Source organism: Erpetoichthys calabaricus, chromosome 18 (genome assembly GCF_900747795.2).
Source record: "Erpetoichthys calabaricus chromosome 18, fErpCal1.3, whole genome shotgun sequence".
Taxonomy (NCBI): Eukaryota; Metazoa; Chordata; class Cladistia; order Polypteriformes; family Polypteridae; genus Erpetoichthys; species Erpetoichthys calabaricus.
Window position 1 is genome coordinate 34,315,920 of NC_041411.2, and position 26,908 is coordinate 34,342,827.

At 41.0% G+C, this 26,908-nt stretch overlaps 2 protein-coding genes across 5 annotated transcripts in view; both read right to left on the reverse strand.

Annotated features, from left to right (window-relative positions):
- Positions 1-8,243, reverse strand: part of si:dkey-117n7.5 (uncharacterized protein LOC559444 homolog) — a 29,422-nt gene extending 21,179 nt beyond the window's left edge. The window contains exon 1 of one of the 2 annotated variants that reach the window (XM_051921183.1): positions 7,282-8,243. In XM_051921183.1, coding sequence (XP_051777143.1) covers positions 7,282-7,459 — 178 coding nt within the window. In that variant the 5' untranslated portion in view covers positions 7,460-8,243. The remainder of the gene's footprint in view (positions 1-7,281) is intronic. The other variant, XM_051921182.1, reaches the window with a different exon arrangement.
- A 560-nt stretch (positions 8,244-8,803) lies between these two features.
- col7a1 (collagen, type VII, alpha 1) overlaps positions 8,804-26,908 on the reverse strand; it is a 173,119-nt gene continuing 155,014 nt past the window's right edge. For all 3 annotated transcript variants that reach the window (XM_051921176.1, XM_028824171.2, XM_051921177.1), the window contains exons 112-122: positions 26,143-26,214; positions 25,935-25,970; positions 25,762-25,842; positions 25,349-25,402; positions 25,194-25,247; positions 21,613-21,675; positions 21,342-21,404; positions 19,303-19,419; positions 18,925-19,002; positions 16,009-16,062; positions 8,804-8,909 (exon numbers count right to left, since the gene is read on the reverse strand). In XM_051921176.1, the coding sequence (XP_051777136.1) occupies positions 8,841-8,909; positions 16,009-16,062; positions 18,925-19,002; positions 19,303-19,419; positions 21,342-21,404; positions 21,613-21,675; positions 25,194-25,247; positions 25,349-25,402; positions 25,762-25,842; positions 25,935-25,970; positions 26,143-26,214 (741 nt within the window). In that variant the 3' untranslated portion in view covers positions 8,804-8,840. The remainder of the gene's footprint in view (positions 8,910-16,008; positions 16,063-18,924; positions 19,003-19,302; positions 19,420-21,341; positions 21,405-21,612; positions 21,676-25,193; positions 25,248-25,348; positions 25,403-25,761; positions 25,843-25,934; positions 25,971-26,142; positions 26,215-26,908) is intronic.

A 26,908-nucleotide genomic window follows, 5' to 3' on the forward strand; every position in this document is an offset into this window, starting at 1 on the left:
TATACACATTCTGTATGGTACACACACAACTTACATTGTAATTGCATAAAATAGGAAAACATTGGAATTTATTCTGGAATATTTTTCTGTTTTCTCCCAACATTGTAACAGAATCTTATATATAATTTGCCAGTCTCCTCACTCACTCACTCACTCACTCACGTCCGCCCGAAGCCTTCTGCGCAGTTGCCTTCTGCGCACATCGCCTTCTGCACATGTCTGAAATCGAATGCGCAATTGCCTTCTGCGCAGCTGCCCGAAAAACCTTACGAGACCGACATCGCGGCAGGTGGTGGATTTACGGCCGCGAAAAAATTCAAAGAGAAATGCGACTTCGACCAACATTGCGGCAGGGTCCGTCCGTAGCCGAATGCGCAGTCGCCTTCTGCGCATGTCTGAAGCCGAATGCGCAGTCGCCTTCTGAGCAGCTGCCTGAAAAACCTTACAAGACCAACATCGCGGCAGGCGGCGGATTTACGGCTGTGAAAATTCAAAAAGGAAGGCGACTTCGACCAACATCGCGGCAGGTGGCGGATGTACGGCCGCAAAAATTCAAAGAGAAAGACGACTTCGACCAACATCGCGGCAGGTGGCGGATTTACGGCCGCGAAAATTCAAAAAGAAAGGCGACTTCAACCAACATCGCGGCAGGTGGCGGATTTACAGCCGGAAAAATTCAAAGAGAATGGCGACTTCGATTAAAGCTCTAGAGGCCTGAAAGGCGATTTTAACTACAGCTCGAGGCCTAATTACGCATTCATTCAATACACCTATATCAGGTTTGTGGTGCTTATACTTATTACTTACTATTCCACTCGTGCCCGTTTCATCTTACGTTGTCGAAACGGGCTCTTTGTCTAGTGAGAAAATAAACTCTCATTCATTAGGTTATTAGAACCCTAAGGCCTCATCCTTTCGCAAAAAAGTGTTCACTAACTGAGCAGGTGCGTTATAGAAAGTTAACCCACCCACCTAAATCTGAGAGCCGAGACCACTTTAAATCTATCTGTCCACCGACCCTCAACGTAATATGTCACTGCATGCCTTGTGATTTCTGATTCTTTTGTCCCCACATGCAATCCTGCCGAACAGGGAATTTCTTCATCTATGAGGTCCCATCCCTTTACATTCACATGACATTTAAGTTGCTGTCTTCTATTGCTCGAGTGTCTGAACAAATTTAGCCTTGTTGATTTAAAATGATGAATATACATATATATATACATACATACACATACACATACATGCACACACAAAGCCTTGTTATGGTTCTCTCAAAGAGCCAACAGACAATTCAGCCATTTGTAGTGAGACATCATCCATTGTGGGTGATACTTGAAGTCAATAGTCAAAGCAAAATGTCCTTCTTTCATTTCATTTAATTCACTGTTGGTATACCCTACACCTGCTGACACCTTCTTCCAATGACCAGTCTCTCCACATAATCCTTACTACTACAACACCGACCATGTCAACTGGAATGGCCAGTCCACCTCTGATCATCAGTGTGGGGTGTCCATAACTAAAGACCAAGTTAGGAGACAACTGAGGAAGCTACACACAGGAAAAGCTGTGAGACCAGATGGAGTTGGTGCTCGAGTTCTTAAGGTCTGCGTTGACCAATATTGTGGTGTCCAATGTCACCTGTTCACTCTGTCCCTAAGGCTCTAGAAAGTGGTGACGCTTTGGAAAACATTTTGCATTGCTCCTATTCCAAATAAGGCAGACATCTCTTCACGTAATGACTACAGACCAGTGGCACTTCTGTCTCACATTGTGAAGACCTTTGAGAGGCTGGTTAGAACTATACGAGTCCTCTTGTGGTAGACCACATGGATCCACTGCAGTTTGCCTAAAAGGGAGTGGAGGATGTGATTATCTGTCTGCTCCACAAGACTTATTCCCACCTGGACAAAGCTGGCAGCACTGTGAGGATTATGTTTTTTTTTTAATTTCTTCAGTGCCTTGTTAAGGGGTAAACTCAGAGATATGCAGGTGGTTGAGCCTATCAGTGGATAATGGACCATCTGTCTGGCAGACCACAGTTTGTGAGACTGCATGAGCAACACTGGAGCACCACAAGGAAGGAACAGGCCTGTCACCTTTCCTCTTCACTCTATACACCAAAAATATAACAGTAGGTCATATCACTTGAAGAAATTCTCAGATGATTCTGCACTTATGGGGTGCATTGATAAGGGGGATGAGACAGAGGAGAGGAGTCAGGTGGGGAACTTTGCTTCTTGGTGCAAACGGAACTGTCTGCATCTTAAAATCAGCAAAACCAAAGAGCCTCTATGTCTGGTCACTATTCAGGGAGTGGATGTAGAGGTGGTCCACTCCTACAAGTACTTGGGGCTCTACATGAATTGCAGGTTGGACTGGTCTTGGAACTAAGAAGAACTGTATAAGAAACGTCATTTTTCTTCAGATTGACTGCATTCTTTTAATATGGGAAGTGACATCCTTCACATCTTCTCAACTCTGTGAAAGCTAGCGATCTTCTATATTGTGGTGTATTGGGCTGGTAACATCACTTCAAGAGAGCCCACTGAATCAACAAGCTAATTAAAAGGGCAAGCTCAGTTATAGGATACACTCTGGACCCCCTGGAGGTCATAGTAGAGGAGAGAATTAAAACAAAACTGAGTGCCTTTATGAACAATGCTGCACATCCTCTGTCTCTGACACACGAACAGCTGAGGACTTTCAGACAATGAATTATTCAGCAGAAATGGGACAACAAAAGCTACAGGGGTCTCCTTTATACCAACAGCAATAGGTCTCCATAATGCCTCACTGGGACTGTGGCAGCCAAGTCAGACATTTTCTTTCTTTTGAATGTTCTTGCTTTATAGTCATTCCAGTGTGTGTTCAGACTAAAGTGTGTGCTTTTTTATTTATTTATTTATTTACATAAAGAGCTTCTGTAAAAAGCCAAATTTCCCCGTGGGGAGAACTACTCAAGGTGCATAAAAGATGCAACATTTAAGAAATATTTTTGTATCATAAGCAAACTAGATAGTTTGAGAATGAACATGTCTCCTTATATTTGAATGATGAAGAGTATATGACGAAATAGTCGTTTGTCTGTCTTGGAGGCATTTCAGTGTGAAAGAAGAAGTTTGACCTTTTCCGGCTCATCATAATGCTTATCAGAATTTGTTACGATACCTCAAGCAATTTTTTACTTGTTAGTTGTGCACAAATTTTGATAAACTTAATATATCACTCCCACCTTGAAACCAGTTTAACTTCCTTATAAAACAGATGATCTTTGCTGCTTTCTGTGCCTCCATAAATAGAGTTTTTCTCATATATTACTTTTATAGCTTCAAAATTAAATCATACTTAGTGATTTTAGGCAACAATGATGTTCAATTAATATCATTGTGTTTTGTGCATTTAATACGTTTTGTGCTCAATTTCAGAAGTTGCTTATGATGTATTATTTTTCATATGTAATAAATAGTTTACCTCTCTGTTATTATCTTTATTACATTGCTTGCTTTTCCTTTTTATAAGTTTATATTATATATTTTTATTTTTGCTTTCACTATAATGCTGTATTAGTCAATGAGAAAACCATTACTTGGGCTTTGTGAGGAGAAACACTGAGAAAGTTTTTTGTTTCCATTGATTTCTAGCAAAAGGGAGTGAAGCTCCAAGTCAAACACTGATTTGGTTAAGTGTGCCAAAGCAGTAGTATCAGTAGTGTAATGAATTATTAATTATTATTATTATTATAGTGTCTTAAAGATCTAAAAAGCTTTACCACACAAACAGTCGCTGACTGCACCATCCTGAGAACACTAAATTGAACCCCTTATAACCTTCCTCCCTGTAAATCCCTGCACACTTCAACAGCACCTGGAGACAACACTGGACATTCTGCTGGATTCCAGTGTTTATTTGTTGGTAGAGCCTCACATGGATTATACACTGAAAGATTATTTAATACTAGCTGTGTAAGCTCATGCTGTAAAAAGCCCAGGCTCCTAGAAAACATGGATTCTGACACTTCAATCAATCAATCACATCGGTTGTGCATTAGCGGCTAAGCAAGGTTCTCTTTCCTTTGCGGTTTCATTTTGCTGGTGTGCTTGCCTCCGTTGTCTATCAGTGGCTAAGTGAGTTTCTCTCTCCGCAGAGGTTTCGTTTTGCCGATGTGCTCATCTCCATTGCCTATCAGCAGCTAAGTGAGTTTCTCTCTCCTCTGCGGTTTTGTTTTGCCGACGTGCTCGCCTCGCTTGTGTATTCGTGGCTAAGTGAGTTTCTCTTTCCTTTGCGGTTTCACTTTGCCGACGTGTTTGCCTCCGTTGTCTATCAGTGACTCAGTGAGTTTCTCTCTCCTCAGAGGTTTTGTTTTGCCGATGTGCTTGCCTCGCTTGCGTATTAGTGGCTAAGTGAGTTTCTCTTTCCTTGGCGGTTTCACTTTGCCGACGTGTTTGCCTCTGTTGTCTATCAGTGGCTAAGTGAGTTTCTCTCTCCTCAGAGGTTTCGTTTTGCCGATGTGCGCGCCTCACTTGTGTATTAATGGCTAAGCGAGTTTCTCTTTTTTCGGCGGTTTCACTTTGGCGACAGAGTCGCTTTCTTTCAGCTTCATGCTGTAGCCTTGCACTTCCGGGCCGGACAGACAGACAGACACACTTTCATGCGTGGATGTTTACATATAAGACAAGCTAAGTATAAAGTTATCATTTGTGTCATGACTGTATTTTATTATTGTTTATTGCGGCTTTTGAGGCAGCACCAAAGCTGATCCATTCATGGGGTTTGTACTTATTGTAAAAATATTGAGGGTTTTACAGCATTTTAAGTTACTTCAAACATGAGCAATTTGCAAAAAAGATACAAATTACTAAAAGTATACACAATAGATTTTACTACCACTTCAACTGGAAAGGCCAGTGATGAGTCCACCTCTGACCACAGTATGGGTTGTCAATAACTGATGAATAAGTGAGGAGAGAACTGAGGAAGCTACACAGAGGAAAAGCTGCGGGATCAGATGGTGTCAGTCCTCGAGTTCTTAAGGCCTGTGATGACCACCTTTGTGGTGTCCTTTGTCACCTGTTCAATCTCTCCCTAAGGCTTCAGCAAGTACCACTGCTGTGGAAAACATCCTGCAATATTCCAGTTCCAAAAAAGCCAGGCACCTCTTCACCTAACGATTACAGACCAGTGGCACTTCTGTCTCACATCATGAAGACCTTTGAGATGCTGGTCCTGAACTATATGGGTCTTCTTGTGATGGCCTTCTGTACCCACTGAAGGTTGCCTATTGGTCAAATACTGGAGTGGTGGATGTAATTATGTATCTTCTCCACAAGCCTTATTCTCACCTTGATAAAGTTAGATATCCATGTTAAGGGATAAACTCTGGGATTTAAAGGTGGATGAGCCTTTGATGTCCTGGATAAACGACTATCTGTCACGCAAACCACAGTTTGTGGGGCTCAAGGACTGTGTCTCTCTTATTTGGACACTGGAGCACCACAAGTAAAAATCCTGTCACCTTTTCTGGTGATTCTGCACTTATGGGGGATAAAACAGAGTGTAGGAGTCTGGAGGAGAACTTTGCTTCTTAGCACAGAAATATTCATCTACAACTTATCCTCAGCAAACACAAGAAACTGATTATTAAGTTTCACTGCACCAAAGAGCCTCTACACCCAGTCACTGTTAAGGGAGTGGATGTGCATGTGGCATACTCCTACATGTACTTGGAGGTCCACATCAATGTGTCTTATGACACAGAGGGACAATATAAGAAAGGGCAGAGCACTACCAGTAGCCAGCTGGAGGTCATTTTATAAGGTTCTGGCAACGCTCCTCCTGTTCCTCCTCGCACAAAGGAGCAGATACCGGTCCAGCTGCTGGATTGATGCCCTTCTACGGGCCTGTCCAGCTGTCCTCATATAACAGCCAGTGTCCTGGTATCTCCTCCATGATCTTGAGACTGTGCTGGGAGACACAGCAAACCTATGGATGTGCCATCCTGGAGGAGCTGGACTACCTGTACAATCTAAATCAGCTGCAGGTACCAGTAGTGAAACACAAAACTAGAGAAGAATCAGTCAGGAAGGATAGGGAGAGAGTAATTGTCTGTGGCCACCATTAATTTTTTTGGGGGTGTCTTGCTGTTGCCTCTCCAGTGCACCTGTTGTCACTTTCATTTGCACCAAAGCAGGTGAAGTTGATTCATAATAACTGGACAGACCGATATCTTAAATGTCAATATCAGATATCAATATCTGATAAAATCAATAACTGTATCCGATTGAAAAATAAAGATTGTAAATTTTAATTGTGTGACTCTTAAAATCCTTGCGTAATAGAGAAAGTCTGATTAGATGTTAAAATTCAGCATGTAAAAAACTATATTGATTTACGTGACAAAAAAGTTACTTTTTGTTACTCAGTGTTATTATTCGCTTTATAGCTGGCAATTTATCCAAGGTAATTTACAAGAGATGTGGGGGCTCTGAGGCTAAAGATCCGCACTGAGGTTGCCACTTCAAATTCTGTTACTGCCAGAAGGGATCCTACTCTGTTGGGCCCTTAAGCAAAGCTCTTAACCTGAAAATTGCTCCAGGGTGCTGTACAATGGCTGACCCTCTGCTCTGACCTCTAAATGTCATATGAAAACACATTTTTCCCTTGGTGGTTAACAAAGTATATGTACAGTATAAAAAAAGATCAGGGTACAGTAAGGCTGCATGCATGCAGGTTGTGTGACTTGCTAGCGGGCACAAGGCGAGTCAAAAGTGGCAGCCATTTTATTTTTTAAATGCTGGGCCCTGTTGCCACTTAGTGTCAAGTGTTTTGTTGACTGAGCCCTTCAGGGGCCTTGTTTGATTATTTTAACAAAGATGCTACAATCTCTTCTCCATCAATCTCATCTCCTCCACTCCAACCATCTTTATTTTAGTTAGGCAAGCTTCTAAGCTGAAGAATTATCCTGTCTATGTGTTCATTCATTACTTACAGCCAGAGCTACGGCGATGTTAATACAATTAAGAAAATGGGATTGGAGACATCTTCAGATACTTAGACAAACACATTTACCAGATTTGCTTGCTTGATTTCTTTCTTTCTACGTTTTATAACATATGTATATGTTATGATTAGTCTCTAATTGATAGTAATGCTTTGGCAACACAAAACATATTTTCATGCCAATAAAGCTGTTTATGAATTTGAAATTCAAAGAGAGAAAGGAAGAGTAGAGAGAAAGAGAGCCATGCAATCTGAAGATGAAGGGACGGACACACTCACCCTCCTCGTTGGAGCGTGTGAGCTTCAGCACTGGGATGTTACGAGTGCGGAAAGACTGGAAGGGTGGACGGGACGGAGTGTCTGGGACGAGACCTGAGAGGGACGATGATGAACACAAAACACAAAGACAGGGCTGAAGACCCCAACATAATTCCAAACACATAAGACGGAGAGACATGGTTAGGCTTAGCAAACAGCACTAGTCAGCATGTGATGGCAACAGATTAAATACAGGACAGATAAAGACTGCTGGGTTTGGTTATCAGCTGGATTACAATCGTGGTCCTCTGGCTACTGCGGCCCTCATCTCACTCCAGTATGTGAATGCCACTGCTGGAACAGCAGCTGCGTCTCCTGCCTTGGACGTTTTCGGAGCGTCTCACTTCTGTCCTGCTCTACGCGGCAGGATTGAGTTTGGCAGAGGTAGAAGTGCATGAAACAAGTAAGGTGGGCAAACCAGCCAATCAATCATTTATTTTTTTCATTTTATAACAGTTGCAGTACCATTGCTATCTTAAACTGCAGAGTAAAACAGGGATGCCTGCAATCATTTACAAGCTTCTCCATGCTATTTGAAGTAGGCATATAGACTTTTTTTGGCCTGTGTGACGTAGTCCCTTTGGCATAAATAAGAAGAGGGATTCATTAGTAAGACTCTCCAGCTCTCCAATTTTTTTCAGTCCTTGATCAATCTTGAGGATGGTGAAAGTGGGAGGGCGGATGTCTTTCAACTTCATTCTGACTTTCTAATCATCTCTCGCTCTCAGGGATCCAAAGGAAATCAATTCAGTGAAAAAAATGAACGATTTAGTTACAGTGAGATGGCGGAAACTCTCTTACCCCCTGGGAAGTGGTCTCATTGCTGTTACGCACCAGGGCCACACAAGGCGGCAGGACCAATTGCACTGCTACTTTTTCAAAATGTAGATTTGTATTTTTGTTCAGATCAAGACAAAAAGAGCTACTCACCTCCACAAGCTGCAAAACAAAAAAAACAAAGTACAAGTCATTCAGAAGGCTTGCAATGGCTAGTCCGGGTGGTCACTAATGAAGAGGAATTAAAAAAGCAATCTAAAATATTTCTGTTACCTTGACCTTATTCACATGTAACTAGCACTCCTGGCTCACCCAAAGCCTGATGAACATGTGACCTCACAAACTCTGCTTTTTTATTTTCTTTAAAATGTTTTATTGGCTTTACAAGCTACAATCCAAATGAATGAATTGCCCAAACATTTGTTTTTTTGGAGATCTAATCGTAAGAACTTTCATGTGCTGGTGCATAAATTCAGCATTATTTAGAAAATGAATGAAAAGCAAATTAAGTAATAATAAGGAAATGTTTAGGGAACCCCAGCTTTCTGGCTTCTTCTTCAGCTTTGGTTAATTGTTCCTAGATTTTAGAGGCAAAATGCATGCTGACTTCAACATAATAATTATAATGAGATTTATCATACAGCTATAAAGCGCATTTAAAAAGCCACAGTAACATTTTAAGTGAACTCCTGAAAATACTTTGTCTCATTTTCAACTTCCCAACTCTTCCCTCCTCTGTTTATCTAAAATGGGTCAAACTCACCGCAGTGCTGGCTCATCTCTGTCCGGACGTATGAACGAATCTCATCCTCCTGTCACAAATAAGTCAGGGAAAGGGGTTTAGTTTCACATGGTAAGCAATAATTAGCCCGGTTATCCCAAGAAAGACATCACACAAATAGCTGCTCAACTAGGTGGAAACTGCCCTTGACATATCTGTCACAGAAGGTGAATGAAAACAGCAGGTTCTGAATGCCTGAATTAACTAGCAAATGAGAACATCCTGGGAGTTCTGTCACACGTAACAAGCACCATCCATGGAGGGGCCTGTAAAAGCAGTTAGCAAAATTATTTTAGTGACCAGAAGACCCTGCTGTCTATTTAAGGTTGAATGGGCTGTCTAGGAGATGCCTTCTAGATAGAAAGATGTGAAATCGCTCAATGAATGATTATACTGTCTAAAAAAATCCTTTAAGAAGCAGCAAAGGCAGCTAAGTGGGCAGGAAATAATCTCTGAAGACCAGCAGATGGTGCTATCTGACCAACAGTGAACAGCTGAGCTGGAGAATTTTTAAAAATATCAACCTTGAGATAATCCAGAATAAATATTATAAGTACCAGTAAGGGGCGACTATACAAGGGGTCTCTAAAGTGTTTAGAAGAAATGATTTGAGAAATCAAAGGAGTCATTATACAGTGCATCCGGAAAGTATTCACAGCACATCACTTTTTCCACATTTTGTTATGTTACAGCCTTATTCCAAAATGGATTAAATTCATTTTTTCCTCAGAATTCTACACACAACACCCCATAATGACAACGTGAAAAAAGTTTACTTGAGGTTTTTGCAAATTTATTAAAAATAAAAAAACTGAGAAAGCACATGTACATAAGTATTCACAGCCTTTGCCATGAAACTCAAAATTGAGCTCAGGTCCATCCTGTTTCCCCTGATCATCCTTGAGATGTTTCTGCAGCTTAATTGGAGTCCACCTGTGGTAAACTCAGTTGATTGGACATGATTTGGAAAGGCACACACCTGTCTATATAAGGTCCCACAGTTGACAGTTCATGTCAGAGCACAAACCAAGCATGAAGTCAAAGGAATTGTCTGTAGACCTCCGAGACAGGATTGTCTCGAGGCACAAATCTGGGGAAGGTTACAGAAAAATTTCTGCTGCTTTGAAGGTCCCAATGAGCACAGTGGCCTCCATCATCCATAAGTGGAAGAAGTTCGAAACCACCAGGACTCTTCCTAGAGCTGGCCGGCCATCTAAACTGAGCAATCAGGAGAGAAGGGCCTTAGTCAGGGAGGGGCCAAGAACCCGATGGTCACTCTGTCAGAGCTCCAGAGGTCCTCTGTGGAGAGAGGAGAGCCTTCCAGAAGGACAACCATCTCTGCAGCAATCCACCAATCAGGCCTGTATGGTAGAGTGGCCAGACGGAAGCCACTCCTTAGTAAAAGGCACATGGCAGCCCACCTGGAGTTCGCCAAAAGGAACCTGAAGGACTCTCAGACCATGAGAAACAAAATTCTCTAGTCTGATGAGACAAAGATTAAACTCTTTGGTGTGAATGCCAGGCATCACGTTTGGAGGAAACCAGGCACCGCTCATCACCAGGCCAATACCATCCGTACAGTGAAGCATGGTGGTGGCAGCATCATGCTGTGGGGATGTTTTTCAGTGGCAGGAACTGGGAGACTAGTCAGGATAAAGGGAAAGATGACTGCAGCAATGTACAGAGACATCCTGGATGAAAACCTGCTCCAGAGCGCTCTTGACCTCAGACTGGGGCGACGGTTCATCTTTCAGCAGGACAACAACCCTAAGCACACAGCCAAGATATCAAAGGAGTGGCTTCAGGACAACTCTGTGAATGTCCTTGAGTGGCCCAGCCAGAGACCAGACTTGAATCCGATTGAACATCTCTGGCTTGTAAAACTAAGGCAATAGAAGTGTATACATATTGTCACACATATGTGCTTGGGAGACATTTTTAGGGCACGTCGAATAATAATAACACCCCAATGTGGGTGAGGGTTGCATTTTGGTTCTTTAAAGTTTGATTTGATTGTATGGATTGTTATTTGCTTTTAATTAAAATTAATAAAATAAAACAAATGTAATTACACCCCAAGATGATAGTTGGTACTGATAGTAAATCCAAAGATTAAAGACACAACGACATCTGACGCCACTTCCAAGTTCTGGTCACCTGAGCTTCTGGTGTTCGGTCACCCTTCTACCTCATAGCCAGCTCAGTCACAACCTTGAGGCAGTCTAGTATTGGAGTCGCATCTGGAGAGGCATTTTGGCATCCGCTTTGTTACCTTGTTTTCATTATTTTGCCAACAATTGTTTGTGTTTCATTTACTTTATATGTTTTTTGAGCATGGGAAAGGTGCTATATAAATAAAATGTATTATTATATGTTTCACGAGAGAACTACTTAATGTATTTAGATCGGGTTGTTTTCTATAATGTGCTTGAACATTTCGGTTGATTTTGCGACTTCTCTCATTGCGCTTTGTATCATAGTTCACTTGCGGTACCGATTTATTGGCGCAAATCCAAGAGAGACGCTGTGGGCCGAGGGGAGGGGGGTGGGGCCTTTCTCACTCACGTGCCAGCCTCGGGGCGTGTATCTTACCTCCGCTTAGCTAGCGAATGAGAGAACTACTTAACAGATTTAGATCGGGATTTTTTTCTAGAATTTGCTTGAACATTCTGGTTGATTTTGCAACTTCTCTCATCACGCTAAGTATCATAGTTCGCTTGCGATACCAATTTATTTGTGCGAATCCGAGAGAGATGCTGCGGAGTGAAGCCTTATTCACTCACGCGCCAGCCTCCGTTCAAGTCACTCGACCTCTCGCCATGTGTTGAAGTGTACCATGCCTTTGCTTAGCTAGCAATACCTGTTTGTTCAGCAGACAGTATCATCTACAGACTGTTAAGGAGTAACGTTTGACGTTTTTGAGAGAGAGAGCAGAGCTCCATGTGTTTTAGAGGGTAGCTGCTGATTGCCAGAGATATCATGGCCATATGTTTTTCTCCCTACATGGGGGATGCTCTCCCATCAGACCTGAACACGATCAGATACAGTGCCACCGTTTGACTTTGGAGTGTTGGACAAAATTACATTTTTTTTAAAACTGATTTTTTAAAGTTTGTCCTGTTTCACTACTAACTGGGTGGAACCACAGGGGATAGCTAGAATATATATATATATATATATATATATATATATATATATATATATATATATATATATATATATATATATATATATATATACAGTAATCCCTCCTCCATCGCGGGGGTTGCGTTCCAGAGCCACCCGCGAAATAAGAAAATCCGCGAAGTAGAAACCATATGTTTATATGGTTATTTTTATATTGTCATGCTTGGGTCACAGATTTGCGCAGAAACACAGGAGGTTGTAGAGAGACAGGAACGTTATTCAAACACTGCAAACAAACATTTGTCTCTTTTTCAAAAGTTTAAACTGTGCTCCATGACAAGACAGAGATGACAGTTCTGTCTCACAATTAAAAGAATGCAAACATATCTTCCTCTTCAAAGGAGTGCGTGTCAGGAGCACAGAATGTCACATAGATAGAGAAAACAATCTCTAGCAAACAAATCAATAGGGCTGTTTGGCTTTTAGGTATGCGAAGCACCGCGGCACAAAGCTGTTGAAGGCGGCAGCTCACACCCCCTCCGTCAGGAGCAGGGAGAGAGAGAGAGAGAGAGATAGAGAGAGACAGAGTTTGTTTTTCAGTCAAAAATCAATACGTGCCCTTCGAGCTTTTAAGTATGCGAAGCACTGTGCAGCATGTCGTTTCAGGAAGCAGCTGCACAAAAGATAGCAACGTGAAGATAATCTTTCAGTATTTTTAGACGAGCGTCCGTATCGTCTAGGTGTGCGAACAACCCCGCTGCTCAATCCCCATACGTCAGGATCAGAGAAACTCGGCGCAAGAGAGACAGAGAAAAGTAACCAATCTAGCTTCTCAGCCATCTGCCAATAGCGTCCCTTGTATGAAATCAACTGGGCAAACCAACTGAGGAAGCATGTACCAGAAATTAAAAGACCCATTGTCCGCAGAAATCCGCGAACCAGCAAAAAATCCGCAATATATATTTAAATATGCTTACATATAAAATCCGCGATGGAGTGAAGCCGCGAAAGGCGAAGCGCGATATAGCGAGGGATCACTGTATATATATATATATATATATATATATAATGCATAGGTTTGATCAGAATCTGATATCTGGGTGGTTACCTACCAGATAATGCTTGTGGTTGGTAGGACAGTCGTCAAACATCTGCCGCGGCCTCTCAGTTCTGAGAAGCAGATCACAGACATGATATACACTACCTGTCTGCGATTTCATCCCCGCAAGGGGAAGCAAAAGTATATACACCGGAGCGTAGACCTGATGAGCCCCAAATAGGGCAAAACACGCGTTGTGTACTCTTTGTATTATTTGGCAGGTACTGTATAACAAGACTATGATCTGCTTCTCACATTTGAGAGGATGTTGTGGATGTGTGCTGATTGGCTGACCAACCACAAGCCTTACCCAGCTTCGCCTCAGGCACTGACATCTGAGGTTCGATCTCTGCAAGGGGAAGCAAAAGTGCGTAGACCCGATAAGCCCCAATTAGGGCAAACATATGTTGTGTACTCTTTGCATTATTTGGCAGGTACTATATAACACATATCTCTCTCTATATATATATATCAAACACATATATTTAATCAAAAAATCCATAAAAAATATTTCTGTAAACAGAGAAAAATATTTTGGAAGTGAGGTTACTGGATGCTGTAATATGTTATATTGTTGAATGATATTGTATTGTGTACTGCACATGGAAGATCTACCATCAGGGTGTTCTGGATGTGTGTAGAGGGGCCCATGATGCCAAGGGACCTACTGGACAATCCGCTTGATGTGCAATGAAAAGACCAAGGAGGCTTCCCAATGAAGAAATGATTGAGTTGGAGTGACCATTGGGGGGACTCCTCCCAGTGCAAGTCAGAATTGCCAAGGGGATCCCCTCTGAAAACAAGACAATCAAATATCCGCAAAAGGGACGCATCCCCAAGTCGGAATGACCAAGGTGGATCGAGTCTCACACTGAAATCAAGAGTGAGAAATACCATGCTGCATTAAACAACACGGTGTCAGCAAATCAACTCTCTATTAGGGATCAAGCTAAATCGCCCAGGGGCCTGGGTGGGGGGGGGGGTCTTAATTCGGCCTTGGTACTGCAAGTTCAATTTATGAAAAGTCTGTATCCCTTGCACAGTGAAGTGATCATATCCAACACACTAGATGCCCAAACTATGCTCTCTACATTTTAAAGAAGGGTTTCCACATCAGAATATACTGATAAAAATTCTTGCCTATCTATCTGATCAGAAGAAAGTCTGGAAAAAAGGGTGAATGTTCAGAGTATTTAAGCCTCTGTGCATATTCACATTTGGTGCTGAGCTGATGTTTAGCTGGTTCAGACATCATCTAATTGTAACACTTTATTAACTTGCCTAATTCTAGACAGTGTGTCTATCTTGGTAGGCCTGGACTTAATGCAGGAAAGAGCTGAAGACACAGTGCCAGACCTTCATAATAATATAGTGCTGTATGTTGCATGTTGGGCGGCACGGTGGCGCAGTGGGTAGCGCTGCTGCCTCGCAGTTGGGAGACCTGGGGACCTGGGTTCACTTCCCGGGTCTTCCCTGTGTGGAGTTTGCATGTTCTCCCCGTGGGTTTCCTCCGGGCGCTCCGGTTTCCTCCCACAGTCCAAAGACATGCTGGTTAGGTGGATTGGTGATTCTAAATTGGCCCTAGTGTGTGCTTGGTGTGTGGGTGTGTTTGTGTGTGTCCTGCGGTGGGTTGGCACCCTGCCCGGGATTGGTTCCTGCCTTGTGCCCTGTGTTGGCTGGGATTGGCTCCAGCAGACCCCCTTGACCCTGTGTTCGGATTCAGTGGGTTGGAAAATGGATGGATGGATGTTGCATGTTATACTTTGAAGTGATTTCTAAACATCTTTCTAACATGTTGCTGTGCCCGGTCATGTAACCTCATTCATTTAGATATGACATGTTTGTGCAAAGTATGTTTTCTTATGCATGCATTTACATTCAGTTTACATGGCACAAATCGTATAAAAATATCAGCAGACTATTAAGATATTAGCTTTGGTCTGGCCAGTGCTTTCCAGGTCCAGTCACCACCATAATCCTGGCTCTGTCACTGGTGTGGTGGTGTAAATGTTAAGCCAACGTGATCACTAACTAGAAGTCAAGGGGCTTAGTTTCCATGTGACTAAATCTGACAGAACCAGCTAGATGTCATACTAAAAACACCCGTAATGTTTGAATTCTGAATTCTTAAACCAATAGTTAGTAGATGGCAAGCCAGGGTGTTCATTTTATCAATCGGTGCTTCCATTGTATATGTTGTCCTTTATAGTAAATATCGTTTCAAATAGACCAAGACAAATTATATCCTTTTACAATTAAATCTCAAATACGTGAATTGAACCACACAAGCACAAAAGCAAAATCTTACAAATGTCCACATTCAGCTGTTTAGATTGCTCTCCACTGACTATCATCTTGCAGACCTCTCTCCTGGTTCTGTTGGCACTGTACTTCTTTGCTGTTCTAATGGTGCACCATTCTCACTCGGGACTCACTACATTCGTGTCCACACTCACCAGGGAGTGTGTAAAGGCAGAAGTTCTATTTCTGTCCTGCTGTGTTTCGTAACACAGTGAAGGCTCAGAGAGCTTTTATGCTCTCTGCCAGCGGGCGGCTGCAACCCTTTAAATAGCTCTAAAAATGTCAGCTATGCTTTAACATTTCACAGATCATTTCGCAGAGATGTGTAGATGGTAACTCTGAAGCAGAGCTTCTCACGTCAGGCTGTGAAAAGACTTTTTCCCTTGCTGGAAGGATCTAAAAATCTATGAGATCTCAATGTCTTTCTGATCTTTCTGTAAGCACTGCTTACAGAGAGAGGAATAGAAGTATGGTTTGAAGTATTTGATCAAGGGGGGTTGGTTCCCACAGTCAGAGAATCCTACTTCTTCTGCTTTATTGATTTGTTGATCTCCTTGTAGAAAAAGCTCATTTTGCTGTTATATCTTTTTCTGCCCATTCTTACCGTTAAGCCAGGTTCTCCTTTGTCACCTTTTTGTCCATCAGGGCCAGAATCCCCCTGGAAAAAATAAATATTACTTAATATATCTAGAGATGTCACTTTCTGCTCCCATTAGGAAAAATTAACTCTAGGAAAATATAAACATTGCAGTAAATTAGCACCGATGGCATTTCTGTATAAAGAGAGCACAATCTTAAAATGGCAGCACATAAAATACATAATGTACAATGTAAAGTGACAGTGGGGGGGCAATCTTAAAAACATAAGACCAGATTCGATGAGAACAAGCCATTCAGCCTAACACAGCTTGTTAAAGCTTATTCACAGGCCCGCCTGCAGACAGAAATGGTAAGGGGGTATCTGTAATACTAGGGGTGAACATGGTGTGTGACGTGTCCCAAAAATCCACCACAGCGTGGGTGAAGAGGGGCTAAGCCTGGCTAAATGACATCTGGAAGTTTGGTACTACTGGTGTCTACCACACTGCTTTGTTATTGTTATTGACCACCAGTAATGTGCAGTGAATCCACTTGACTTGAGCATTCCTAGTTTTCATCCTCTTTCTCTCTACGTTTACCATTCGTTTGCTCAGAGGTTGATGTGCTTGCTGCGTCCTGAGCAGCTCTTCTTTTCTCCACCCTAGCGGCCTGCTTCTTCTCTTCTTTCGTCGGCATCTTTTCGTGTTAAAACTGATTAAGTCAGTGTTCGTATTGCAATTACTTAGTACGTTTTCTTTAATTTTTCAGTTAAGCTGGCACTTAAATCATTCTTGAGACAGATTGAAGACTTAAGATATGAAGAGGTAGGGGAAGTGACGGTGAAGGTTTAGGTTTCTTTATTTAGTCATGTTTACACAAGAAAACATGAAATTTGCCTTCTCAGTTGCATCTAATAACAAGTAACAGACAGAATGAAATAAAACAGACAAATAGAAATAAGAAAGGTTAAGGTAAGGCAGTTAGATAAAACATATTTACACCAAAAAAAAAAAAAAAATTTGGGTTAGGGTTAGGGTTAGGGAATGAGAACGGTGCCCATACGCATGCCCCGCACGGCCACCCTGCTGCCTGCTGCCGAGAGTTGATTCTACAATAAAATAAAATAAAAAGAGGAATAACCTTGGAGGTCAATCATCACCCCGGAAACGGATAGTAGACGTCATGTAGTATAAGTGTATCACATTTCAGGTCAATTGGTCAGATGGTTTGCGAGCTACAGGTGATTTAAAATCCTGGACAGACAAATGGACAACCACAGTACCGTATTATATATAAAGATGAAGATTTTAAACTTAGCCTTAAGTAAAAACCTAGTAATAAGAAACACATGTCTATAAAGGAGGATCATGAAACCATAGTATGGTGTTCATCAGATATTAATACAGAAAATCAAATCAATCATATGCTGACTGAGACTTGGTATGCTACTGATACACTAACTGAGAAAGCTGAAGGGAAATTGGATCTCTATGGGCCTAGACTGGGGTACAGAGAAAGAACTGCAGAACACAGATGAATAAAGAAAATGTTTGACGTTTAAAGACTTAAGAATGATAAAAGAGTATAGACCTTTTACCAGGGAGTGACACAATGTTTGCAGTTAGAAGCAGAGTGTTGGTGGAAGAGTGATGTGTAAGAAATGAAGAAATTATTCATAAAGAACCCAAAACAGAAACAAATGAAGTGGTAAAATGAAAAACAGGGTAAGCAGAGAATGTTGGTTTGATGTAGAAAGAGAATGTGTAATAAGATAAAGAAAAGGGCAAAAAAGGATCTCACAAAGAAGAAGAGCAATGACAAACAAAAGAGAAGGACTGGAGGGAGTAGGGACGATTAATGGACAGAGTGGGCAATAATAAGAAAGGTGCATTTAAGAAGCACAACTTGGAAGGAGAGCAGAAGAGAAGGAAAGGTGAAAGAATTTAACTGAATAGTCAGAGAAAAAGAAAAGAGACCAACTTAAAATAGCCTTTTGTAAAGATAATCTGATTGGGGACCAGGATGAGGTTCTGAGAAGTTGCTGAAGACACTTTGAGGATGAATGTGGTAAGGTGGGCATGAAAGAGAAGGAGATTGAAACAATCGGTAAGGGGCAGGATGAGACCACTCATATTCAGTGTATGTGTGTGTGTGTGTTAAGCTTAGGGCGTGCAAGAGTGGGCCAACCAATAACCAATAATGAATCTGGTTAACCCTACTCACTCCATGATAAAATAGCTGTGGTCAGAAAATGAAAAACCAAAGGATTGTAAAAAAAACAGTCAAAATAATATTAAAAAATTTATTAACCTTAATAAAATCATAATCCAAAAAGATATGAGAAAAACTAAATCTTATAGTGAAAATAAAATCCAAAAGAGAGCAGAACTAGTGGCAGATAATATCATGGGAGAGCATGAATGCGATTTTAGGTACAATAGATTGACAATGGATCAGATTTTCACACTTCATTAGATCTTGGAGAAATGTTACAATTTTGTTGTAAAATTCTTGCAATTAGTGGCGATATGACCTGAAGTTTTTAAAATTATGAAAAGAATTAGCACAGTGGATCAAGACTGTTACTTTAAAATGAGTTCAACATAGGGGAACAGTTGGGAGCTTCTTAAGGGTACATTCCACACAAACATTAAAATGTATTTTCATCTCACAGAGAACACCACAGAAACATGGACTGAATTACCAAGTAGTGTGGTAGGGAGTAGGACATTAAGGACCTCCACAATTTGCTATTTTGGAAAAATTAATTGAATAGGATTGGCAAGCTTTTTTGGCCGAATGGCTCGTTCTTGACAAAAAATTTCTAATGTTCTAACAATGATTGCATTGGCAGTAAGGTAACCACAGCACTGTCAAGTTAAAATATGGCAACTTGAAGATCTATTAAACTCCGAGAATATGCAAGGTGAGTGATTCTTACCTGCTCTCCTCTTTCTCCTGAAATTCCTGGGACTCCATTTGGCCCTGTTACTGATGGACCCGGAGGGCCTCTTTCTCCCTGCATCAAGCAACCACACATAGAAGGAAATCAGAGCCTTGGGATGAACATACATATATTAAATGGCTCATTTAATTAGTGGGCAGCTCTTTACACTGTCCAGGGACTACTCTGGATGCATGCAAACGCTGACCATATATCAAACGTATTTAATGAACAGCTCTTCATTTTATGGTAATGGAAAAAAGAACCTTCTGTGGGTGTATTTCTCTTTCTCTGTTTTATATTATGTTTCACAACAAAAAGAATTGGTAGGTCTGCAAAAAGTGAAGGCCCTGATCATATGTGTAGACCCTTTACCTTCTGTCCTTGGAGACCTTCTGGACCTCGGAGACCCATAGATCCCTGTGAACCAGTTAGCCCTGGGAGTCCATCATTACCTCTAGGCCCAGGAGGGCCAGGAATACCCGGTGGACCCTTTCAGAATTAGAGGGAAAGGAACAAACGTTAAACATCAGGATAATCATTACAATGTGGTAAACATCTAAGGACATGCAGAAATAAAAATCAGTACACACAAATAAATGTTGAAGCTCAGCTGTGTGCCTATGTGTCTGATAACACAGCTGAGAATATTCTAGTTCTCATTTCCAAAACTGTGAAAACCATATATGGGCTAGCAAACGTTACTGCTCAAAGGCTGATCTTTGATGGTTCCTGCGACTTAAAAAAGATTCCTATTTATGTATCATTTAAGAATAAACTTTGTCACAGATGTTTCTCCTAGGAGAAATGGCTTTAGACAAAAATAAGACATGAAATACAACTGAAGTAAAAGGAGTCAGAACTGAGAATTTGGTTTGAAAAGCCTATTTTATTTCATGAAATCTCTTTTTAATGTTGTTTTAGTCTCTTTCAAGACTTCATATTGTTTACTTATTATTGGAGTAGTGCCTTTATCCAAGGGAGTTTACAATATCTGAGATTTGATTGGTTACATTTCTTTTGTTTTTCCAATTGGATCACAGACAGGTGAAGTGACTTGCTAACAGCCACATGGTGTCAGCAGTGGGATTTAAACACATTTTTCCAGAATTAGTAAGTTCTTATTGGAGCGCAGTGATATAAATGAAAGAGCAGATTTCAAAAATTTATTTCAAGCAAACTGTATAAGACAAAGACATATTCGGCACATCACTGGATAGAGGAAAGTTCAAAGTTTAAAAGCCCACCTACACATACCAGTCAATGCTACTGAGAGCTGTTTCTCATTTATAGAAAAATGGCCACAACACCACAAGAGAAATCATTTTGAGTGGAGGTCCGGCATTACCTGAACAACGCCATTCCAGGACGATGGATTGGAAGAGGTGGAGAACAAGATCTTGCTCATCGTCTATGGCCTCCCAGGTCTCTAGACCTTACCCCCTGCAATTTTTATCTATGGGGGTACATTAAAGAAAGAGTGTTTGTTCCACCTATGCCTGCTAATCTTCAAGAGTTACGATATCGAATTAAGGAAGCTGTGAATTCAGTAACTAGGGACCAGTTGACTCGTGTGCGGCAAGAAATGGTCTACCGTTTTGATGTTTGTCGCACTACACATGGTGCTCATGTTGAGTGCATGCAACCTCAAGGACCATAGGACCAAACTTTGAACTTTCCTCTATCTAGTGATGAGTTTCTGTCTTATACAGTTTATTTGAAATAAATTTTTGAAATCTGCTCTTTCATTTTGAATAGCCCTGTATTATTCGGAAGTAATCATAGTAAAGTGTTTTATTACTACCATCCAGACATTTCACCATATATTACTGAGCACACAATATAAATACTTTCAAATTGCAAAAAATATGTCAAGACTCTCTGAGCCCCTCGTGTGACTTTGCTGAGATCTCTGCTAAAACTCAAGAGGAGGCATTTGTGAGACGACTGGGGTATTTTTTCTCAGGAGAAACATCTGAGAAGCTTGAGACAAAAGAATGTGTCTCCATTGTATTTCTTTCTGAACTCATTATTGTCAAGGAGAAAGCAAAAAAAAGATATTAAGGAGATCTCTTTTTTGATTTTTCATTCCTACGGAAAGAGTCATGGGCATCCGGAAGGATCAACTCACAGCATGCAATTCAATATGTGTTTGGCACAAGAGACATACTGGCCTGTTAAAGAGCCAAGCCTAGAAAAAATAAGCCTTAAGAATACCCAGCAACAAAACTGAAAAACACCTACTGCAAAAAACAGTTCATACTGTAAACAGCAGCATGACTAGTTTCAGTAAGAACTATTGCCATAATCAAAACACTATCCATGCGATTGCGTGCCACAATTTTGTACTGAGCTTCATAGATGTTGTGGCTTGCAGCTCCTCTCACTCCCCGTACCAGGCTGGCATGACCTACCCGCTCTCCTTTCTCTCCTTGTTCTCCCTTCAGTCCTGGGACCCCATTGAATCCTCTGTCACCCTGCAGAATAAACAGAAGATATGAATAACCTGATGAAACTTTAGTGCATTGGTGATTTGGCATGCAAGAACATTCTTTAAAATAGAAGATTGTAGCTGATATACAAAATTGATGATGTCTGGCTTGAGTTTACTGTGTCAGAAACTCTGTTAACACTTGGGGGTGCAGAAATGTCAATGGACCCTGCCAGATTAGTGGGCAACATTACCTTGACGCCAATCAGACCTTCTTTCCCTGGGGTTCCAGGCAGACCAGGAGTGCCAGCTTCACCCTAAAATAATACATAAAAACGCTAAACCATCCAGTTTGATAAGGCTCACCACATTCTGTCTGGCACAACCTTCAAAGCATACAGCAGAAGCTGTGACTCACACAACAGACTTTAGACAGGTTTTCCTTTGTGTTCAGTCCTATTTCTGGAATCGCTGCTTAAAATGCCATCCATGTAAGGCATTCTGTTTGAGCATTTTAATGTGTTCTGTTAAATACGAAAAACGAGCCCACTGGAGTTTCCTTCTATGAGTAGAAACTGATGGACTGTGTTGAAGGAGGAAATTATGTAAGTACAATATGTCAAGGCCACCATGGAAAAGAAGACGTACTGTATGTAACCTTCAAGTAGGCCACTGATGAACCTGAGTTCATTGAAGGAAAAAGCAAATTTGCAATTAGCACTCTAAAGAGAATAACATATTTTTTGGTGAATTTTAAAAGAGGGCCTTGCTGGTCTGAAGAAGAAACAGTAGGGAGGTTGTTCTTGTTTATCTTTGATTGTTTTTGCTCAGTGACCCCTCTGATTTCATATACGTTCATCAACTGAACATTTCCAATTAACTTTTGAAGGACATTTTGCTTTTCCCAAACCCATTATACTATTAGTGTCAGTCTATTATTTGGTGTTTTGGTAAATGTGTATCGTATCATGACAGAGAGTGGGGAAGATGTACTGCAGTGTCGGATTTGTTGAAGATATTCTTTTACCCCCCTATAAGTTAGTAAGAACTTGTTGTAGAACGTTCTTGCTATAACTGATATACAATGTGTTAATTGTTTCAGTTGTTGTTTAGAACAGGTCCCAGTACACAGGGACTTAAAAGACCCATTTTCAGCTTAGAAATGGGTTAAGTATACAGTTTACTGACCGTTTTGAAATGGTTCAGAAACATTTTGAAGTGATTTGAAATGTAGCAAGATTTAGGCTTTGAACAGAACTTTCTTAACAAGAACTTTTCTTTTTTTGCTACTTCAATTTGCTCTTTTTTGTGTAAACTGTTTTACTTTGAATTTTAACTAAAACTTTAAAAAACAAAGATATTTTGCCTGTGGAATCATTTCAGCGCATCAGGCTTTTGTTGAATCCCATTTTTTTATGCAAGAGCTGCTGAACTTTGGGAAAATGCAGCTAAATTTGTGTTTCTGATTTATAATAATTGAATAGCGGCACTGCAAGTTTAGTTTCTTTTCAAAAAAATCAGGCGATAGGCAAGTGTCATTGAATAGTGGCACTGCAAGCTTAGTTTCTTTTCAATAAAGTCAGGCGCGCTTTGCAGTGGCGAAGTTCTGCTTTTAAATTTTTATTAAGAAGAAAAGAAAACCTTTTTGAACTGAGGGAAAATATACCAATAACAATTTGTTAAGGATCTGTTTTTTTGTGAAGCTGTCTTTACACAGCTTCTCCGCCGTTTCTCAATTGTGTAATGAATGTTTTCTTCAGCGCTCTTTGTGGTTGTTCCTTGTTTTCAGTTCACGTGATTACGTAGGAGGCGTGATGACGCAATACGTGACTCCGCCTCCCACGGCCATCGACCTGCACTCCATTACAGTATATGGACAAAAAAGAGGTTCCAGTTATGACCATTATGCGTAGAATTTCAAAATGAAACCTGCCTAACTTTTGTAAGTAAGCTGTAAGGAATGAGCCTGCCAAATTTCAGCCTTCCACCTACACGGGAAGTTAGAGAATTAGTGATGAGTGAGTGAGTGAGTGAGTGAGTGAGGGCTTTGCCTTTTATTATTATAGATGTTTTGTATTAGTAGCTGAAAAAGTGCTAGTTATCTACATTATCCAGATCTATCTGGAGATAGTTTGCTTATAATCATGTCAGCTCTGGATGGAGTTGGGATGTGGCACAGTACAAACCACAACTTGAAAGCACTCTTCATCATAAATGAGGTTTACTGGACACACAACAAAAATAGCACATAGAGAAAAATACACTTGCAAACACTAAAGCGTTTGCACATTAATGTACTCATGCAGCGACTGAGCAAACTCTTAGGACCGCTACACTAATACTGTGCAGGGCTTCCTTTTAATCTCAAAACTGCCTCAGTTCTTGGTGGCAAATAATAAAATGTGCTAATACAGATACACGCAGACGAATAAATTTGTACTACGGGTACACACTTGATTACAAATGTGTATGCTAAACTAAATACATCTAAACATAGCTATATACATACGCACATAACTATCAAACCAACACAAAAAAAACAATTGGGTAATTGAGAAACAATCATTAAATTAAAAGCACTGGCCTGCATGCTGCACAGGTTATTTGGCATTTGGCAACAATCAGACATCTACATAACATCAAGCAATCATGAGAAATTAACCAGTGCAATTTATACATTTAACCAGTGCAATTTGTATATACTGTATAACAAGTGCAATTTGTACATTTTGTAAAGTACTTTTATTACTATTCGGTTTGTTATTAATTTCTCTCTTCTTGTCTTTTTAACACTTATGCCTCACAATGAGTCGACTGCACTTTCAATTTCGTTGTTCCTTTGTAAAAGTGGCAATGACAATCAAGATCTATCTATCCATCCATCCATTTTCCAACCCGCTGAATCCGAACACAGGGTCACAGGGGTCTGCTGGAGCCAATCCCAGCCAACACAGGGCACAAGGCAGGGACCAATCCCGGGCAGGGTGCCAACCCACCGCAGGACACACACAAACACACCCACACACCATGCACACACTAGGGCCAATTTAGATTTGCCAATCCACCTAACCAGCATGTCTTTGGACTGTGGGAGGAAACCGGAGCGCCCGGAGGAAACCCACGCAGACACGGGGAGAACATGCAAACTCCACGCAGGGAGGACCTGGGAAGCGAACCCAGGTCCCCAGGTCTCCCAACTGCGAGGCAGCAGCGCTACCCACTGCGCCACCGTGCCGCCCAAGATCTATCTATCTAAAAAAAAAAATTACATTTATCTAATACTAAGGAATTTCACTCTCCATTGCTCCAGGATGTCAATGCTCTGTCCACCAGGAACAAATGGTCAATGAATGTTTTAAAGAGCATGACAGCAATGTAAACAGCATACTTGAACATGGCCATCTCAGTCAACAGATCTCAATCCAAGAAGCCTGCAGAAGTGCAAGTTTTTTCCATCATAAAAACAACAAATGATAGAATTTCTGATAGGAAAACAGTTTTGTACCCTGCTGATAGAATTACGCACACTTGAAGGATTTGTGCCAAGGAGCAATGAACCTGTTCTAGTAGCACATGGACGCCTAAGACCCTACTAAGACAATTACACAAGTGATTCCTTTATTTAAAAGAAACTAACTGAGCAATAGAAACAGAGAGAGGAAATAACTGTAAGTGAAGAACTTTGATGTATGTATGTATGCTCTTATCTCTCTCCATCACTCTCATTACCACCTTGTAAATTCTCTCCACGCTGTCCTGACTGATTTGAGGGATTTTTTTCTTAGTTGCATGCAGGAAGATGGAATTGCTATTGTCACACTATGCTTTGTCTCACCAGATCTCCTTTTCTACCAGGTAGGCCAGGTCTTCCAAAAACACCAGCGTCTCCCTGTGTTTGTGCAAAAACAAATTGTATCGTAAAATGAGAATCATCGGTAGAACCAGACACAAAGAATACGTTTGTGGACACTACTGCATATAGCATCTCACCTTTTCTCCTTTCATTCCATCTTTTCCACAGGCACCTTTGAAACCCTTGTCACCCTGAAACAGAGAAGAGCATCAGGTATGAGATTATCTGCATTGCTCCACATTAAACTAAGGTATCTGTGTTGGGTATGGCATTCAAGGAGATCCTGCCTATTAGGTGGTTGGTGCTCCCCATAGCATTCTGTCGTCATGGCTTGAAACTTTACCTTCTGGGAGGAGCTTTTTACTCGTTATTTCATATTACCATAATTGTATCTATTACCTCTTCACCAATACTACCAAGATGGGACCATAGGAAGATCAGCTTTACTACTGATAGCACATCTTCACTTAAAAAGCTACGTCGAAATTTGAAAACTGACTTTACCCTATCACATTCATACCCACCACATCTATAAAATTAAGGTGTGCACCTTTGGGCCCCGAAGGCCAACTATGCCCATTTCTCCCTTGTCAGCTTTCATTCCCGGTAAACCATCCTTTCCAGGCATGCCCTGTGATCAAAAGAGTACAAAATGTTCTGATAAGTAGTTTGACATCAATAAATGTATGGGCATAACAATGAGAAAGTGTGGAGGAATCTTACAGACTCTCCTGGAACCCCAGGCTCTCCAGCTTCACCCTGCAGAAAGAGGAAATGCATGTATCTCTTTACAGTTATCATGACAGAGCTCAGAACACCCTGGTAGTGCAAAGTCACAATTTCATTCCATTGTGAGCTTCTCTACCTGCCCACCCTTCCAAACTTCTCTGAACACCACCGTTAAACAAGAATAAGATCAAAATCTGCCTACCTTCTGACCACCGGGCCCTCTTGCCCCTTGAAACCCAGGGGCACCTCTCTCTCCCTGTTCCCCCTTTGGACCCTAGAAATAAAAAGAAAGTCAACTTCACCAAGTAGACATTAGCAATTTAACCTCTATATTGTCAGTATTGGGCGGAGGTGAAAGATTTATCTTTCAGTTTATATTGCATAAATGATTTGTGATGAAGTTAATATGAAAAAAGGAATATAATGTCCAGCATGAATTACCAAGATTTTGCCGAAATCGTCTGTTTTACTGTTTATGATAGGGGATTGTTCATGAATCATTTGTTAATAGTATTTAAAATACAATTAATCACTTATATTATAGCTAACAGGAGCATTACAAATCCAATTATAAGGATGATCTAACAAAGCCAAAATTTGGCAGGATGGTACATCTAGGGAAGTAGGTGTCCACTAAGAAAGGACTTTTCGATATTAGTCAATCCTCAACATTCACATGCTTAACTTTCACAACTTCTAGCATTCATACGATTTTATAAGAAACCTCGTTTTTACTTTTGCATTGACATTTGTGAGATTTGCGACTCTGTGCAGTACAGAAAAAAATAAGAGGCATGACGTGGGGAGAGGCTGGCATCACACTAGGTCTTGTTTACCCTGCTGTTGTAAAGAGCTCCCCACACATTTGTTGGATAATTTCATTGCTTTGCTTGAAAGATCAAGGTTTGTGTTGTGATTATGTCCCCAAAATCATAGTGCAAATCCTTGGGGCTCTAAGCCCAATTTTG